The 18,033-nt window shown below is 39.5% G+C and overlaps 1 protein-coding gene across 1 annotated transcript in view; it reads left to right on the top strand.

Moving 5' to 3' along the window:
- The first annotated feature begins 2,551 nt into the window (after positions 1–2,551).
- LOC125010552 (pituitary adenylate cyclase-activating polypeptide type I receptor-like) overlaps positions 2,552–18,033 on the top strand; it is a 38,011-nt gene continuing 22,529 nt past the window's right edge. The window contains exons 1-3 of the mRNA XM_047589271.1: positions 2,552–2,893; positions 3,626–3,734; positions 17,708–17,815. Coding sequence (XP_047445227.1) covers positions 2,780–2,893; positions 3,626–3,734; positions 17,708–17,815 — 331 coding nt within the window. The 5' untranslated portion in view covers positions 2,552–2,779. The remainder of the gene's footprint in view (positions 2,894–3,625; positions 3,735–17,707; positions 17,816–18,033) is intronic.

Genomic DNA, 18,033 nt, shown 5'->3' with positions numbered 1-18,033 from the left:
AAACAAGGGCATCCTTCTGAAGTTTATTGATGTCATGATAGCTTTTGAATATCAAAAGAGGATTGATTTTTGACTTGATTGAAGGCTCAAGAAGTGTGTGTGTATGTGGTGGTGGTGGTGGGGGCCTTTTTGTCTTTTTGCTGTGGACTCTTTAACAGCAGCTTCACTGTACTCTATGACTGTTTGTTTTGACACAAATATGATTATTGGCCCACTTGAAATCTAAAAAAAAAAAAAACACACACTCTTTTGCTGTCATTGGAAAAAATGCGGAATCTAGAAACAGACGGGAAAAGGGACGTCTCTGTGGGCTCTCGGTTAACTGACTGAAGCAACTAACTGTCCTTGTATATTAACGCTTTTGCAACCTTTTTATTGTAAGTCTATATTTCATTCAGATCTGCCTCCAGTACAATCAATTCCAGTATTTTGTGCTAACAAATGCTTGAATGGGACACGCTGGCTCCTATAACTCACACCTACCCTCACAGTTGATAGATATTCCTCCTGTATTTAAGTGCAAACAAACACTGTGTTTGACAAAATAGGCCATTAGCCATTCGCTATTAGCAAACCTTTTGTTAACTGCTGGATTACCTTTACGGGAAGCCCATGTGAATGCGACGACCTGATAACGTGCTGCCTTACACAGAGAGGTTTGCTTTTAATTACTCTGAAGGAAAACAGTTTCAGTTTGTGAAACGCTCTATTGTTTGAGTGGTGCTCTCTTTGAACACCCGTAGTGAAACGTTCCTGCTAATTAATCACTTGAAGGTGCTTGGAGGTTAACTCTTAATGTTCTTGTTCCTGGGTACCATATTCTTCAGGGAAGGCCTTGACTTTTTTAGCACTGTCCTGCTCCACATTCCCACCTGGAAACTGCGGGATGTGACCCAATTTGTACATTACTCAACATAAACCACCTCCAGCGAGGCAACATAGAGATATATTCTGCGTTCAAAGGTACCACAAGTCATGAAAGTTTTAAAACAAGATTTTGACTCGGTAGCACATCACAAGACCCCAAGTCGGGGAGAAACTCATGAATGAAAATCAGTAGAACAAAAAGCACAGGTTTGTCTTTTATCTTTATTACAGCTTCATTTTTCACCGTGTAGAGCAATCACAGACCAGCTGGTAATAATACTGGATACACTTGAAGGACACATTCAGTCATGCAGTTCTACCAATGTCATGGATTCAAGAAGCACAGTTTCACAATCACATGGCATTTGTCAGGAAAAACTTTAATTCACCATATAAATTTACTATATTTACATTCACATTACTGAGTATATGAATGTAAAACTGAAAGATGGCGCAACAGTAAAGTGCACATCTGCCTTGAAGCTTCAAGTGTGACACTTGGCAGTCGCCATCTTGGTTCATTTGGAGCCGGAAGAAATGAGTCCTTGTCGCCACACATACATCTCTCAGTTTGTCACACTGAAATGTGGTTAAGGTTTATACATTGTAATTTATTGTAATTCAGTCTCGTCTGTTTGTTATGCCTTTACATTTCCTACGCTGAGCTATTATGATGTTACCACCAGACTGCCAAATACGGAAAAAGCTCGGCGGTGGAATCTTGTTTACGCGAGAACACTGCTGTTGCTAGGCAACCGTTAGCATGTGGAAGCCAATCAAGCTAACAGTTAGCAAGCTTACAAACAACAGGGTGACGAAATATAGGAAATGGAAAAGAATACCGAAAAGATGAGACTGTTGATTTACTAACCTCAAAGTGACGTCAATACAACTAAATTGGAGTTTATGAACTTATCATTCACTTCTGTCATTTCTGAAAACGAACAAAAAATGAACTTTTCTTGGAATTCTTGGCGAAAATTCTGATAACACATTCAGGTGTACTCATAGCTTTCCACGTTAAATACCACGAGAATTTGTTCATATGAACTTTTCTTTCTCACACAGTAAACACACAGCATCCAAAAGCATCAGTTCTTCGTGGTTCTTCGTGCATTTAACCTATTTCTACTGACCACATTGAGGTCTACTTTCATATCGTGCTCGGTGCTCTCAAGTTCAATAAGTTCACACGGCCTCACGCCACACATGACATTTCTCACGCCAAGAAATGATAAAAGTCACCGCACAAAGACTTTAAGAGAGATTAGCAATCTATGAATAGATGCCCTGGTTATGCTCTGTTAGCATTACGCCGGTAATAAAATGACCGCGTGGTATTACTGCTTTTACTCACACATTCTGTGTCCATTTGTGTTTTTTCAATTTCCCCTTGCAGACACCATAGCAATAATGAACAATGTATTGGGCTATCCTCTGTTAATAATTAAGTGTTTTTTTGCCTTTGAGATAGCAGTGTATGCTTGGAGACATTTAGAAGTCTTGCTGTCTCTATCGTTTGCAAAATACGTAAATGTGACTTGAAATCAGGTCATTGGCCGTTTGTGTGATCTGTCTCTGAATGGGAGATATTCATTCAAGTGATTCTGCTCAAAGAGAGAGAGAGAGAGAGAGAGAGAGAGAGGAAGAGGGGGCAAGAGAGAGGGGGAGCAGATGTGCGACAGCAGCCCTCCTCTCCTTCAAGTTTGCAGCTCACGAGGAGCAACAGGGATTCGCCTATTTTAGGTTGACAGAGTATATTTTCATACGGGAGCTACAAAGAAGAAGCAGAAGAAGAAGAAGAAGAAGAAGTCTAAGAGGCACAGAGGGAATTAATAGACTTGGATTTGTGCGCTCGCATCATCATAATCATCATCACCATCATCATCATCATCATCACCACCTCCCTGAGATGGATATAAAGAGGACAGATAAGAGCATGGAAGTGTACAGTAAAGGCTTGAAAGGTCGACGGGAGAAATTCATATTCCTCATCTTTTACCTCCAGCTGTGGTCCAGGCCGATGGTGAGTGACATGTTGATTTTTTATTTATATATTTTTTTTATCAATGCAGAATCTTGCACGAATCCACTTACTGATTAAAACGGGACTCAAAGTGCACCGAAAGTTGTCCGTTTTGGTGCAGCATTTAAACAAACAAAAATAAAAATATCGAATTAATTCCAACTTTGTTTCATCTTTATTCATAAACTGCTCTCATCCTCGATGCCCCGCGTCCTTCTCTGTCTCTTTGGGTCACAATCTGGCACCAACTGTCCTCATTAAGCTGCGGGCACTAATTAGCAGTTATCCAGGCTGGCGACCTGCATCAGTCACAGCCGAGCGTCGATCAATTAAAAACAAAATCAGCAGGAAAACACTCATTAAAAACAAATTGTCCGACTGCTAAAGATTAATCTTACTTGTTGGAGCACGACTCCTCTGAGGGCACGACGAAAAGAATGACCAAAAATATTATTATTATTATTACCATCACTGCATACAATATCAACTCATAAACATATAATTATCGTGAAAAAATCAAATGTATTCCTTCTATGAATTCTTGAAGGTGGTTATCTTTTACAAAAGTGTGACTGATAATAATTTTGTTTGTTTGATATTTATATATATATTTATTTCACCACCATGACTGCAGCCACTCACGCGTCATGACTTCCTCAAAGCCACACGCAGAGAAAAGCATCGGCGTGTGTCTTGCCTTTTTCAGATAACTTACTTGTCTCATCTTTGCAGGCTGAAGCGATTCATCCGGACTGCGCCATCGTCTCTCAGCACCTGAGGGCTCGGGAGATTTGTAGCCAGACGAGGAGGAGCGAGGCGCGGAACCAGAGCGACCACAGTGGTGGGTTACGCGTTTATGCGTATGTGCGCGTGTGTAGGATAGTGTGTTTCTGCACACAAACACGATAAGTGAGATTCCTCGGAGCACCGAGAAGGGATTTTAGTAGACGGGGATATGAGCTAAACTACAAAAATAGTTTTTTTTTTGGAGATGTGCTGGGGAGGAAAGGATGAAAAGAATCCATCACAAAAATCCAGAAAGGATTAGTTAAAGTTGAATTTGTGGTGAGATATTTGAAGCTTTAGAAAGCTTCTGGTAGTGTGATGACCTTCTGATGACATTAAATCTCAACATAACCATAAAGACCCCTCATGCATATTTTTTTTAGATTTCAGTTGCATCTAACGTAAAATGATGAGAAAATTTCGATTTTTCTTAGTAGCACAGAGAACAAAAAATATTTAATGCATCATAATTAATTAAGCATTAAGTAGTTTATTAAGTGGAGGAAGGGATCACAAAAGCAAAATATTAAAAAAAAAACTAAATAAGGCAAGTTCAAGATCACTCTTAACATATAGACACAAGTTATAGTATTGTACTCAGTCACTGGGCACATTTATCCACCTCCTACAAATCACTACAGCCTTTGAAGTTCTGCATGAGGGGAGTTAACTCTCCATGCCAGTAGGTGGCAGTAGATTGTATTTTGTATTCAGTAGTGGCAAGCAGAAGTGGAAGCCAACAAGAGCTACAAACCCAGACGTGGTATCTCCTGAATCATCCTGACCAGTTGGTCTACAGTTTATTTACAATGTGTTTGAATTATGAAAATATTTGTGCATTTGAATGGGATAAAGATGTAATATTAAATGGGACCTTCTGGTGTCCGTTGAACTATATCATTTAGTTTACTTTCATCTTTTCTCGTACGCTAGTGTTCTCAGCTGAACAGAACAGGTAACTCTCCCTGATGCATTATGCCGCAGGTTCAACATGCTGAATCAGTTGGGAATCAGGTGTATGTAAACGAGGCAGACTGGTACGACACTGAAAAACAATGGCCACAGACTCTCACCAGCGGACCAACATCGGAAAAATTCAGACACTGTCGTCTGGCTGTGTCACGAACACTGAACAGATGAATTAGCTCCAGACTGCACTCTACAACTCAAACTTTTTATATATATATCTATAATCCAAGAACACACAACACAGACAGAGACCATTGCATTTATTTTAACCAATACTTTTTGCTTGTAGCTGAATATTTCGTTGTTGGTATGGCATTGTTCCTTTTGAATCATCCTTAACCAGTTGGTGTTTGTCTTGTAATAGCAGCTGAAACAGGCCAGTAGTTTGTTACTGCTTTAATTTGACTGACTTAGTTTGAAACGTAGAAAACGCAGAGAGAACCTTTATAGCCGCATTGCTCTCTGCTCTTCCAGTCTGATTCATTGACTGTATTATGAACCAATGACCTTGGTGTCTTCCGGTGCACAGTAACATCTCCACGACCGGTTCTTTATTTTATCAGAAACTGCCCCAGAACAGCGACACCCATGGCCCTGGGTCCCCTCCGAGAAAGTCGTGAACTTCCACATTTCCAGACTCATTTGATTTTAATTAGCGGTGAAGCGACATAACACTGTTGGTGTAAAGTTGTCATCCGTTGCTCATTATGAAGATAAATGTGTGTTGATGAGGTTCACTGTTGAAGTAGGCGTGCTTGTGTGTCCTTCAGAGTGATGTCTGTTGAAAATGTTCCTTCTGTGAAATGATAGCGGTCAACAGTGACTCACCCGCGGTGGTAACGTTGCCCAGAGTGACACGACGTGATCTACACCAGTTTAAAACGTGTTGACATTGGATTATGTTTTCTTTTTTTGACTGATCAGAACGTCAGAGGGAGAGCCCAGGGTGACATATTTAAACGACTGGCTTTGCCACACCACTAGGTGGCACTAAATGCTACACACAGTAACTTTAAGTATCCGTTAACGGGCAGGTTTCAACAGTAATAATGTCTCCTATAAAATCACACTTTATATAATTGTATCTGTTAAATTGCCACTAATTATCAAAGATTATTATGGATGCTTCACAGGAGGAGCTGAAGTTGTCCATACACACTGAAAACAACCCTATATCTCCTTGATCTGCACTGGAAACCGTTTTTAACCAAAGCCAGTAAAGTCTGTGAAGGTTCTCAGTCATCCAGACCCATCCAACCCAGTAATGAAACCATTGTTTCATTACTGGGTTAATGAAATCATTGTTTCATTACTGCAAAGCAAAAAAAAAAAAAAAAAAAAAAAAAAAGAAAGAAAAAGAATTAGACCTATTCTGAGAAAACCCTGCGTGTATTTATTCTATTAAAACTTAATGTAATGCCATACAACTGTATTGACGTTGCATAATAAATTAAGTTCTTCCCTCAGTGGAGGTCTGGAAGCACTCATTCGTGTCCCAGGTCCTTTCATACGTCACTGTTAATCCTAAATGAGGTGACATTCAAGTGGCTAAGTGTATATAGCTTCTTTTAGAGCTGTATGCTAATCAAAGCCTAAGAATAGAGCGGCGCTCAGCGGAGGGAAAAAACACAATTTTTCTTTCTGAAATATTTGAATTGAGTCCTCAACCTCTTGACACATCTCTGAACTTTAACGGTTAGATGCACCAGGGACATTTTTTATCCACACAGCTGGTCAGAAATAACCTCATGATTCATCACAGAGGCCTAGTGAAACAGTGTCTGCTTCCATAATTCATGGCTTTCGCTGCACTTACTCTGGCTTTTGTTATATGAATGAATGAGGATAAATGCTCCAGTGAACATAAATCGTGGAATTGTGCATTTTTGGTGGCTGTAATTCAGGCTAAAACTGAAATCTTTTCACATTCTGTACATCACAGTTGTCAGATCACTCTCAGTGTCTGTGTGACTCAAATCAAAAGATCTGAGTTCAGGCATCTAGAAGTGGGAACTCCCTTATGGGAATATTATTCCACCACTTGACAGACAGCAAAAGTTTAATCTGTACTCAGAAGCATTTTAATTTCTAAGAACAAGAGTGTTGAGGTAAACAAACTGCTCTAAATGACCTGACCTGAGATAAAGACAAAACGAGTTTGCCGCCATGCTAGCAGCGTTTCCAGGTAGCTAACCTGAGCAAGCTAACATCCTCAAACGCAAATAACTTTTCATTTGTAATAAATTTACATATGACTGTTTTTCATCAATTAAAACAGACTGCACAGGCTAATAACTGTGGCTAATGATTATAAGTCCACTGTACATTGTAAGCTGCTGCTACTTGAAAAAGTAGCTAGTGGAACATCTAATCTTCAGTTGAAGGCCTTGACAGGCTATAGGCAGACATAATATCCGTTAAATTAAAAAGTAGTCAGTATCAAAAGAAAAAAAAGAGCGCTTGAGCCCAGTAGCGTTGTGAAGTGTATAGCGTGCCCTAATCTCCCTAGTTTTGTAGGTCACGTTTACCCTGTTTAAGCACTTAACATGAAGTACCACAGATGTTTTGATTTCTTTTGCCCTAAACTGAGTTTAAAAGTTTAAAATTTTACTTGACAAAATTGAGATTATTAACCCTACTAAAGGGGGACATTTATATGAGCACAACATTTCACAGTAGTCCACTGGATAAACCATCCACCAAGTTCATCCTCTGGAAACCATGAATACTTCTATAAACTATGCTCCTTTGCTTTAGTGAAAGTAAATATCAAAATATTAATCAGGCAAAAGGTCAACATTTCAAATATTATTACAGCAAGTGGCATCAATGCCAACTTTTACTATTACTATCATATAATATACCAAAAGTGATGCATTCATAGTACCAGGTTTGTTAAACTAAACTTCTGCAAAGTTAAAAGTTATTAAAAAAAAATAAAAACAGAACATTTCTTAATAACATGACATTTGAACATTTGAACCATTATCAAAATAACTGCAAATAATGTTTTTGCTATGTGTACATCTGGTTACTAATATACAAGAAAACATATTTTATTATCTCTTTGCTTTGTTGGTTTCCAATGTGCACAACCTAAATACTAAAACCACTTTCACACTCTCATGGTGGTCTCAGGTGGTTTTTAAGACATATCAAAGTTTATCGCAACAATATAATGGAAAACCTTTTTTTTTTTTTTTCGCATTTCCCCGTCACCAGCGTCACCAGAGATGATGCACAGCGTCATGTGACCAGTTTATTTGAAGTCCATCTTCCTCAAAGTGAAGTCTCGCGTGACGAGGTTTTAAGAGAGCTCATTCACAAAACACCTTTCAATGGAAACATGCACAAAGTTTATTGAAATTTCAGAAATATCACTTTTATTCAGCAAAAACCTGAAATGGAAACGCAGCTACTGATACCTTGTAGTTGTTCCTCTTGTACACTTGTACGCTAACTTCTCACAAATATTCCATTACGATTTCTATTTCTTAACATCATCTTCATCTTCCTCTGTCTTGGTAACAACCAGAGAAAGACGTGTTCCTCATAATTAAAAATATATAAATGTCCAACCTGATCGGCCATGTCCTTGTAAAGTTAGGGATAATTTGAGGCGGCACTGGCTGCACTTCAAAACTCCCACATGCCTTGTTTTTTTGTGTGTGTGCAGGCCCACATGCTGTCAGTATGTCAAAATGCCACTGTCCTAATTTGTACTGTCAGTGTGCATCAGCTCTCCAGAAAGGCAGCAATTTCATCTGCTTCTCAGTTTGTCATCTTGGTCTCTGTGGCTTTACTGCTTTACCTTCTGCATGAAGCATGTGTGCTCCAGGTACACCAGATGCCAAATAATGCGACTTAAAATGAGACCTTTTAATCAATATGTTTGCTGATTTGTTGTAGCTGATTACTTTGATGCAGCCCTACACGCTTCTAGCTAATTTCTATAAAGCAACACCTGAAGTGCAATAAAAAATGAGGTCGTTCTTCAGCTCTCCAGCTCCATTAATGCTGCAGCTGTTTGTACAAATAACACTGCTGCTTGGTTTAGTCTGTTCCTCCCTCCAACTAAAGTGCCCATAAACATGCCACCGTCTCTGACATGACACTGTAATGCTATTTGGAAGCTGGCGCCTCTGTTCTATTAGGATTTTATTAGGATTAGACCAATCTGTGCAAACCTGAGGATGATCCTCCCACATGCAATGTGCTTAAAAAGACGGTTTCCCTCTCACCAAATTTAAAATTTAAAGATCCAATTCTAACTACAGTGAAACAACCACAACGCGGGAAAACAAAATCTCTTAATCCCTGATACCAATTTAGCTTTTCTGTTTTCCAGCTAAACCCCAACAGTTAGTTAACTGCGAGCTTGTAACCCCATCCTTTATTTTCCACCAAGCACTTCTCTGCCACTTATAATCGTCTTATTTACAATGAATTTCCACCCTACACAACAAGATGCACTGGACAGAGAGCGAAAGCGTTGTATTTTTGGGGTGTGATTATTTCTGGCTTAGTCTGACTAGAAGCCCCAAACAAGCGAGGAGAAGAAGTGTTTGTATAATTAGCAAAAATCAGATATTTGTAAAGATACAGGTGTATTAAGTAGCATTAACAACAGTTGTGTGGTATTTTAGTGCCCCAGTAACCCTCGGACTCAGAGCTTTATCTGTACTAAAATGTCTTGTAGTCTGCAAATAAACTGTTGTAAATATTTCATATTAAATTCCACACTGCTTTGGATCCCACAAAACAACAAGATGACACGACGTCTGTGTTGTTCTCTGTACCCAACTGGAAATAAACAAGAACAGGACTTATCGTGGTGCAGAATGAGTCCGAGTTAATTTCCTTCAGCAGAATTTCATCACTGGACTGTTCATAGTGTGTATATGTGATTAGCACTGCCGGGGTAAGCGTCAACAACCAAGAATGCAACTTCATTTTATTTTAAGAGGAACATTTAATCCTGCACTCATTTAAATTCATTATGAAAAAAATATATATAGCTAAAACCCACCATACAATTTCACATGAAACAATGTGCATCAAATGACAAAATAACCTCAGAAACATACCTCAGCTTCCTTCCTGACAAATCACATGCAAATCATATTTTGGGGGGTTTAAATCGTTGTACAGTACAGTCATTGGAGGAGACTGTTTGTCTCTGTCCTCTTTCTCCAATGATTGGTGCTCTAACAACCCACTATCAGTCAGTGGAATGTGGGTGAAACTTCTTGGGGACAGAAGTTAGCACGTATAGTAAATTGATTGCAGGTGATAGAGCGATGTAGTTAATGTTGTTCAGTGCAGTGAGAAAATGCACGGATTTGTACAAGGGGGAAATAAAACAGCACATCCACAAATGCACACAGAAAACGTTCCAGTGGTTCATCTGCACCTGAGAAACAAAGGACACTCCTTTGAAAAGTCCACATGTTAGCCAGAAAAAACAAATCGTTTGAAAGAGGGGTAAACGAAGCCGTCTTTGCTAAATTGGAACGTGTGAACAAGGTGGACAGGTAGACTGACACATAATCTGCCATCAATCAGCAATACAGTCTGAACATCTGTCCCCAAGAAGTTTCACACCCATTCACACCTTCAGACTCTCCACCAGTCCTCTATGACTGAAGAGGCTACGCTACCAGTCAAAAGTTTGGACACATCCTCTCACTGAATTGAATGAGCATGTGTATCCAAACTTTTCAAGAAACTCTAAGAGTCCAGTTGCCTTTCTTTAACATTTTTGAATGAAATTCCAGTGTGTTTTACACAAGATTAGAAAAATGTAAAAAACAAAAACAAAAAAAAAACAACAAAAAAACCCTGCTAAATTAATTTAATTTAAAAAAAATAAAGACCAATTAAAAAGGCTGTGTTAAACACGTGTACCTTGGTTTAGTGCCACACAGTGTCTTACAACTAATGGAAATGTTTTTTTTACTTTAACTACCTGTTAAAGTAAAAAAAAAAAGTTTGATGTACTTCGAGGAAACATCATGAGATCACTAAAATTAACCTCCTGAGACCCCGCGTCCTCATATGGGGACATTAAGTTTTAGGTTTGTGGCAGCTTATTCTGATCCATTTAAACTTTTATCCTCTTAACTAGACATTAGTTGGTGTAAAAACGCGATAGTGGGGATTTCAGAGGATTCACTCTGCAGCTGATCACATAACAAAAGTCTGAAAACGTGCAAAACCACATCTAATTTTACAGTTTAAACTTCTTTTTTTATGCTTATTAACTTTTCTGGTTAAATATCACTGGCAAATTCAATTAACAGTAACCCATAGTAATATATAGCTTCACTAATTAGTAAGTACTCTATTGAGGACATTGGAACTTCATACTTTGCAATTCTGATTTTGCACAGCAGTGTTCAGACATGAAAATTAACATATTGTTTTACATATTGGTAACTTTATTATACTATTGAGTGAAATAATCCCATTGTCCACGCATGAGGACATAATGTTTTTCCAAAAACTACTTGTGTTTAAAGAAATGAAAAATACATACCAAACAAAAGCTCAGGTCTCATGAGGTTAATATAGTTAAGTATAGTAAATATAGTAAAAGGGGATCTGGATGTCCAAAACAGAATTCATTGTAGTAGTTGTTCAGATATTTCACTCAAAACCACAAATATTGCACCAAAATCTTAATAACCAGCGTCATTAAAATTCATCCCCACAGGCACCACGAGCGTCTGCACAAAATGTCATGGTGTTTTCAAGTTGCTGCAACGATAGGCAGACACTGATATTGCTATTCACAGCAAAACCTGTAGATTAGGTCATGAATAGTAAAGCTTGTGGCGGTGGTGGTGGTGATGTATTTGGTCGCCCCCCACTGTGCAAAAACCTCCACAATTCATAGCATCAGCACTGAGACGACCGCTCGCTGAGCGAAGACTAGAGAGATGACAGAAGATCTGAAAGCGCATTTCAACTCAGTCCTGCTGCCCTTGCTCTATCCTCAACTTTATAAAGATCAGTCTGACTCAGACTGACAGCGACAGAGGAGACACGGAGGTGAATCATCCAGGGGCTCCGTGAATAATCACATGTCCACGCCCCACTATGGTTTCCCAGGGTTACTTTCGTCAGACCAGCTGATGGATGCAATTGGTTGGTTTTGTGAGACAGAAAGAGGGAGAGAGAATGGATAAAGGATTAGATACGGTGGCTCCGTGTAAATGGTATAAGGCACGGCGAGAAAATGCATATATCCCCCAGACAGATTGGCTGCCTTTATGTCACTAGTCGGTTTCAGATTAATGTCAGCACCCACTACAATGATTCAAATTTACTCTGAAAGCACATGACTGGGCACAGGCTATTTATTTTGTTGTTTGTTTTAATTTTAATATTTCAAGATTGGTTAATTGAAGAACTAATATGATATAAAATTGGAACCAATGGACCAATGCAATGTTTCATTGTGGCATTTAGTTAAAATTAATTGCTTTTTCACAGTAACAGCCTTTTATTTTTAGTTATGATATTAGTCACATGGGATGTCACTGTCCTGACTGCTTTGGTCCAGAATGATCGTGGTGATTCTTTTCGTTTCTCTGTAGCGGCAGGTTGATATTTATGGAATTATATTATATATATATACATATATATATATATATATATATATATATTTGAAAAGTATTAGATGTGGAAAGGTTTGATGCTGATAACAGTAAATCTGAATAAATGTTGCACACTTTTATTGTTAACAGTACAGTCTAAAAATCATGAACCTCTGGGCTAAATGCTAACAAACTCATGTTCTTCAGCTTTGTGTGTTAGGGTTGGGCTGATGGGAGCTTCCTTAGACAACCACCCTCACCCTTAGTGGAACATGAATGTCTGAAACAAATTTCTTGTCAATCCAACCATCCATGCATCAATTTTCTTCCACTTACTTGAGGTCAGGCTGCGGTGACTTACCGGCTCTTCCTGGGGGGGATCCAAAAGCGTTCCCAGGCCAGATGGGATATATAATCCCTCCACTGAATTCTGGGTTTGTCCAGGAGTCTCGTCCCTGATGTCCATATCTGGAAAATATCCAGGAAGGTGCCCAGGAAGCATCATCACCAGATGCCCTGAAGACCTCAGCTGCCCCCTTTCAATGGGAAGAATCTCAAATACAGGGGCCTGTTGTGCCCGGCTTACCCTCACTACTTTTTCGGATTTGTCTGGTCTGTCCTTTAACCGTCCCTGATCCAGCTCACCACCAGGTGATTTTTTTGTCAATTAATCTGTGTCCTCTGAGGAAAATGGATGTTTCCACCAGATTTCATGAACATCCTTCTGATATCAGTTCAGAGATTTGTGTCAGGGATCAAAGCAGTTCACCAATCAACAGAAGTGAGGATGACGCTAGAGGAAATGTTAAGGGGGGAAACCAAAGCAAAGATAATTCATGTGCGTCTGAAGTTGGTTGTATGGTGATCCATACATATATAAAAACGTCTCTCTCGCTCTCACGGGGTGGTATCTGTGTCGTTCTCAAGCTTGGGTCCTCTAAACTGGATGTTTGTTGCGCTGAGTGCTCCTACTACCACGTGGACCACACTCACCTTGAACTTCCACATCCATTACAGCTGATCATTCAAACCTCGATACTTCTCAACCTTTTCATGTTCCTTCTTTCTGATGTTGGCGTCAGCTGGTATCAACTATATCTATCACCACCACCCTCTTCTGCTCTTTGTCCACCACCACGATGTCCAGTTGGTTAGCCAGGACCTGTTTGTCAGTCTGGAAGCTGAAGTCCCACAGAACCTTGACCCTGTTGTTCTCAGCCACCTTCTGTGATGTGGCCCATTGGGACTTGGGCACTTCTATTCCAGGAGCAACTAAAGCTAAGCTAATTCATGAGTGTCTGAAGTTAGTTGTTATATATATATTTTAACTTGGGGACTCTGCCAATGGCGGGGAAACTAACGTCTTCTGCCTTCATTTAGTCTTTTACTAAAATAGGTTGGATTCATATTTGAAGAAATTTAAATTTGTGGGTGAGAATTTAAAGAAATATGAAAAAAATGTCTGATCAACCAGAGATTTTGTCAGTACCTCTGCAGATTGTCTAGTGGTCGCGGACCCCCTGTCGAAGACCTATGCCTTAGAGCCGTTCTCTATGGCTCATCCAACACACCTGTGTCTCACAAGGGATTCACCATGTTGACCTTTTTTCCGACACTAGCCTCACGCTAATGAACAATGCGATACTTCCACTTTCATGCTCACAGTTTGACAGACCCTTCTGATATTGCCAAAGACCTTTACCGTGACACCATCATCTGGACAATAATTATATTTACTTCACCAGGTCTACTAAAGGTCAAAAACTAATGTAAAAGTCACTCACAGAGCCACTAGAGTGGTTTAGTCTCAGGGATCTCAGTCACTTTTCGATCACACCTTCTCCACAGTGGGATATTTTTATATAAAAACTGGCCCTGCTGGTTATTTCCTTCCCTGAGGTGATCATTCCTCTTGGCCAAACACCAATTAAAAAAATGTTGACTGTATGGATGAATGGACGCAATGAAATGAATGAAAGCCTCAACACAAAACATGATTCACTGGCATACTGCCATGTGATGAATCATAATTTCTGTTTTTAACGGACATTAAGTCAAGCGATTTATTGCGGAAAACGTATTTTACATTTATTTTGTTCCCACTTCTGTCTTTGGGAATAAATGAAAACAATTAAAACTTTCTTGCGACACTTCTTATTTTTTTAAATTCGTGACTGCTGCTGCTGACATTTCATCCACATGGATGGAGATGGCGTCAGACATTTGCAGCATTACACACTATGTTCATAGCCATGGCTAATATATATACGAGAGGTATTTCATTTCTTTACTCTTGTCAAATTACTCACATCACACATATGTGAATCAGTCTTTTATATGCAGGCAAATGTATCTAGAATCTGGAAACTGTGGAGCAGCAGATGGAAAAAAAAAATCTTCCATGCTTGACATTAAACAAAAGCTTCTCCTGTAATCCATCTACAGAAAAAGATGAGGCTTGGACTGTGGATAAGACCTGTCAGATGCTTTAGATTTATTAGGCCAGAATTAATAGAAATGTCCACTTTTAATTACAAAAGAATAAGTATGTGACCGAGTAATCAGGTCACCTGTCTTTACAGTTTCGTGGTGTAGATGATATTTGAGAAGATGAAGTCTTATGTGTTAACCCTGATCTCCATAAATAGCAGGAAGTACAGGATGTTCTCAGGAATTCATCTTTTTTTTTCCTGTTTTTTTCTGATACAATACTTGGTATTTTTGAAGTTTACAGTCCCTAAATATATGGTGTAAGGCTGAGGCATTTGACTAATGAACACATAGTCCTGGATAATCTTTTCTTTTGTGGTACATTTACAGGCACACAATAATGTCGCCACAATAACGTCTGTGAGAAAAGCCATTGTATGTTTAATCCTCTTATATGTATATATTCATGAACTGGTGGCGCCTCATTGTGAGGCAAAGCTTTTTCTCCTGCTCATCCATCCAGGTGTGTCCCTGAAGAGCAAACTGAAGCACGTCTACAAACACACACGCAGAACGTTGCAGAAAAACACATTAAAAACAACATCACACAAGTCGGATAATGTGGCAGCCTCACAGAGGAGATTTGCAAAGCTGAGAAGGGTAGCGGTGCTGTGAGCTGAGCGCAAACATTCGCATGCTCATATTGATAAAATACAAAATTTTGATGTTGAGCAGGTGCATGTCACAACACATGAAACATAAAGAATCAGTGAGAATTAGTTAGTTGTTTGCTGAAACAAACATGAATGTCTGAAACATCATAAAGCATAGGTCTTCAACAGGGGGTCTGTGACCCCTAGGGGGTCCACAGAGGTACTGCGCGGGGGTCAAAATCTTTGGTTGATCAGACATTTTTCATATGTATATTTTTATTTTTCCCCCACAAATTTAAATTTCTTTAAATACACATTAACATGAATCCAACACTTCACACATTCAGCGATACAGGAGACCTGTCGACCTAAGCCTCCAGTAGGCCCCGCCCCTATCGCTGCTGAGCCAATCACAAGGCCGCATATTAAACACTGTCAGGTTCCGCACAATTGACCAAGAGCCTATTCAGTCCCCAGGTGAAATCTGAGGGGCACACTGCAATATTAGCAGAAGAGAAGCTGACAGTGCAGCTCACTCCCATGAGGCCAAAATGGAGCGCTTTGTTTTATTTTTTTCATATGTCAGTCATACACCAGTTAGGTATGTTTATGTTTACAGGAGTTGCACGAGCACCCTAATATTGCACATGTTTAAAGTAAAAGAAATGAATATTTGAACCTGTGTATTATTTGAATAGCTTAATATTGAATGCAAAATAATAATAATGTATATTTTTAAACAGCACTAGGCTGAGTTTAATACAACACAAATATAGTAGGTGGGGGTCTCTCCATCCGTTTGGTGGATCCTTGGTCTGAAAAACATTGAAGACTCCTGTCATAAAGCATATTCTAATAATAAAAAAATAATATGAACCTTGTTGTAGCACTAAATTAAAAGTCAGGGGATAACGAAAGTCATCAATCTCTCTCAAGATTTTGTGACCTCCCTTCAGTACCTACATGGACCCCAAGGGGTCAAACCTCCTGTTGAAGACCAATGCTTTATGATGTTTGATTTGTTCATGTTTGATTCAACTAACAGCAAACAGCTAACTAACTCATTCTCACTAATTCTTTAGGTTTCATGTGTTGTGAAGGAAACCCATTTGTTTAGCTATGAGCGTCGGGGATCACAGTGGTACACCATCTGAACCCCAGATGCTGCCATCCATAGATCACAGAAAATAAAAACTAAAAAAAAGTCTCAGTAGACAAAAAAATAAATAAATCCAGGGCTTACAACAGAATTTATTTCCTGTAAGTTTCACTGTCTGGGCCCCGAAGAACAGACAGAATTGGATAACGTCTCGCTACCATTTTTATTGATTAGTGTGACAGCTTCAGTCCATGAGAGAGAAATAATCATCGTGTTGTGACACAAGACTGATGCAAAGCGAGAACTGCAAAGCCAAACATGAGTAATCGAGAACTAAATTAAGTTATATTTATATTTCTTTGTGACTTCAAAGTTACGGCTGTCATGAGAAGGATAAAACTACTCCGACAGAAAACTATCTAAGTGAGTTTTCTGTACTGTATGTGACGGCGCGGAAGAACACAGCACAGAAAATAAAGTTAGACGTCTGGCTTGATGGAGGTCGGGAGCTGAGCGACTTAGTTCACTGAAACCCACAGTGGAGATATGGGCAGGTAGTGCAATGAGTTGAGTTGGCGGAGCAGGATCCGAGAGTGGAAGAGGTTGCGTATAATTGGAGGAAATCAGATATGAAAAGATGGAGCTCGGTTGAGAAAGACCTTAAACGTAAATTGTAATGTGAGCTGCAGCATTTTGGGCGACATTTGGAGCAAAGAACGGTATTACAGTAACTGATGCATGATGCAACAAGGGTGTAAACGAGATTGGCACTGGTATGTAATCTGTGGGATGGACATAACATGACACCCAGGCTCTTAACCTGACGACAAGGGAGTACAGCGAAGGAATCAATATTTAATGAAAACCTGTCAACTGTGGCTGAGGCGAACCTAGAGCAGCCACAATAGGCTTCTGCTTTATTGCTGATCATTTGTAAAAAGTTGTGGGAGAGCCGGGATTTGATTTCAGTTTTCGGAAAGGGCGGAAGTGGGAAAGTTTGCCTTGAGATGCCTTGGTGCATGCTCTGGGGGATTCTGCATGACACAAATTTGGATTGTTACTGATGAGATATAAATAAAATTGAAATGAAACTGAACGATAAACAACACTCCCCACCCAAAAAAAACAAACAAAAAAACTGACACATGGACAGACACCAGATCTGATTTTAAAGTTGAACATTCCTCAAAAAAAAGCAGGTTCTCACTCTTACAGATGTGTAAGTAGAGACGTTTACCGCTGAGACGTTACAGCTTTATCCCTCTGTATATTGCAGAATGTAAAACAGAGTGGGACGAAATCGGATGCTGGCACAGAGCTGAAGTCGGACAAGTGGTCAACGTGTCCTGCTCTGAAGTCTTCCAACATTTCTCCAGCAATCAAGGTGGGTTCACATGACGGCCACGTCAACCCCAACAGGAAAGAACGGCTTCTCTTAATCTCATCATCTAAACAATAGAACTGATAAATTACAGTAGGTAATGTTGGGAACCCATTTTCTGCTGGTGCACTGTGTCTCCACTATTACGTCTAATCAGTACAGTGTAGTCGGCGGGCTGGAGTCAGTGACGGAGGAGCACCGTATGAATTATTCACATGCGT

The sequence above is a fragment of the Mugil cephalus genome, chromosome 7 (genome assembly GCF_022458985.1).
Source record: "Mugil cephalus isolate CIBA_MC_2020 chromosome 7, CIBA_Mcephalus_1.1, whole genome shotgun sequence".
NCBI classification, from domain to species: Eukaryota; Metazoa; Chordata; class Actinopteri; order Mugiliformes; family Mugilidae; genus Mugil; species Mugil cephalus.
This window is presented reverse-complemented; position numbering and strand designations above follow the sequence as displayed.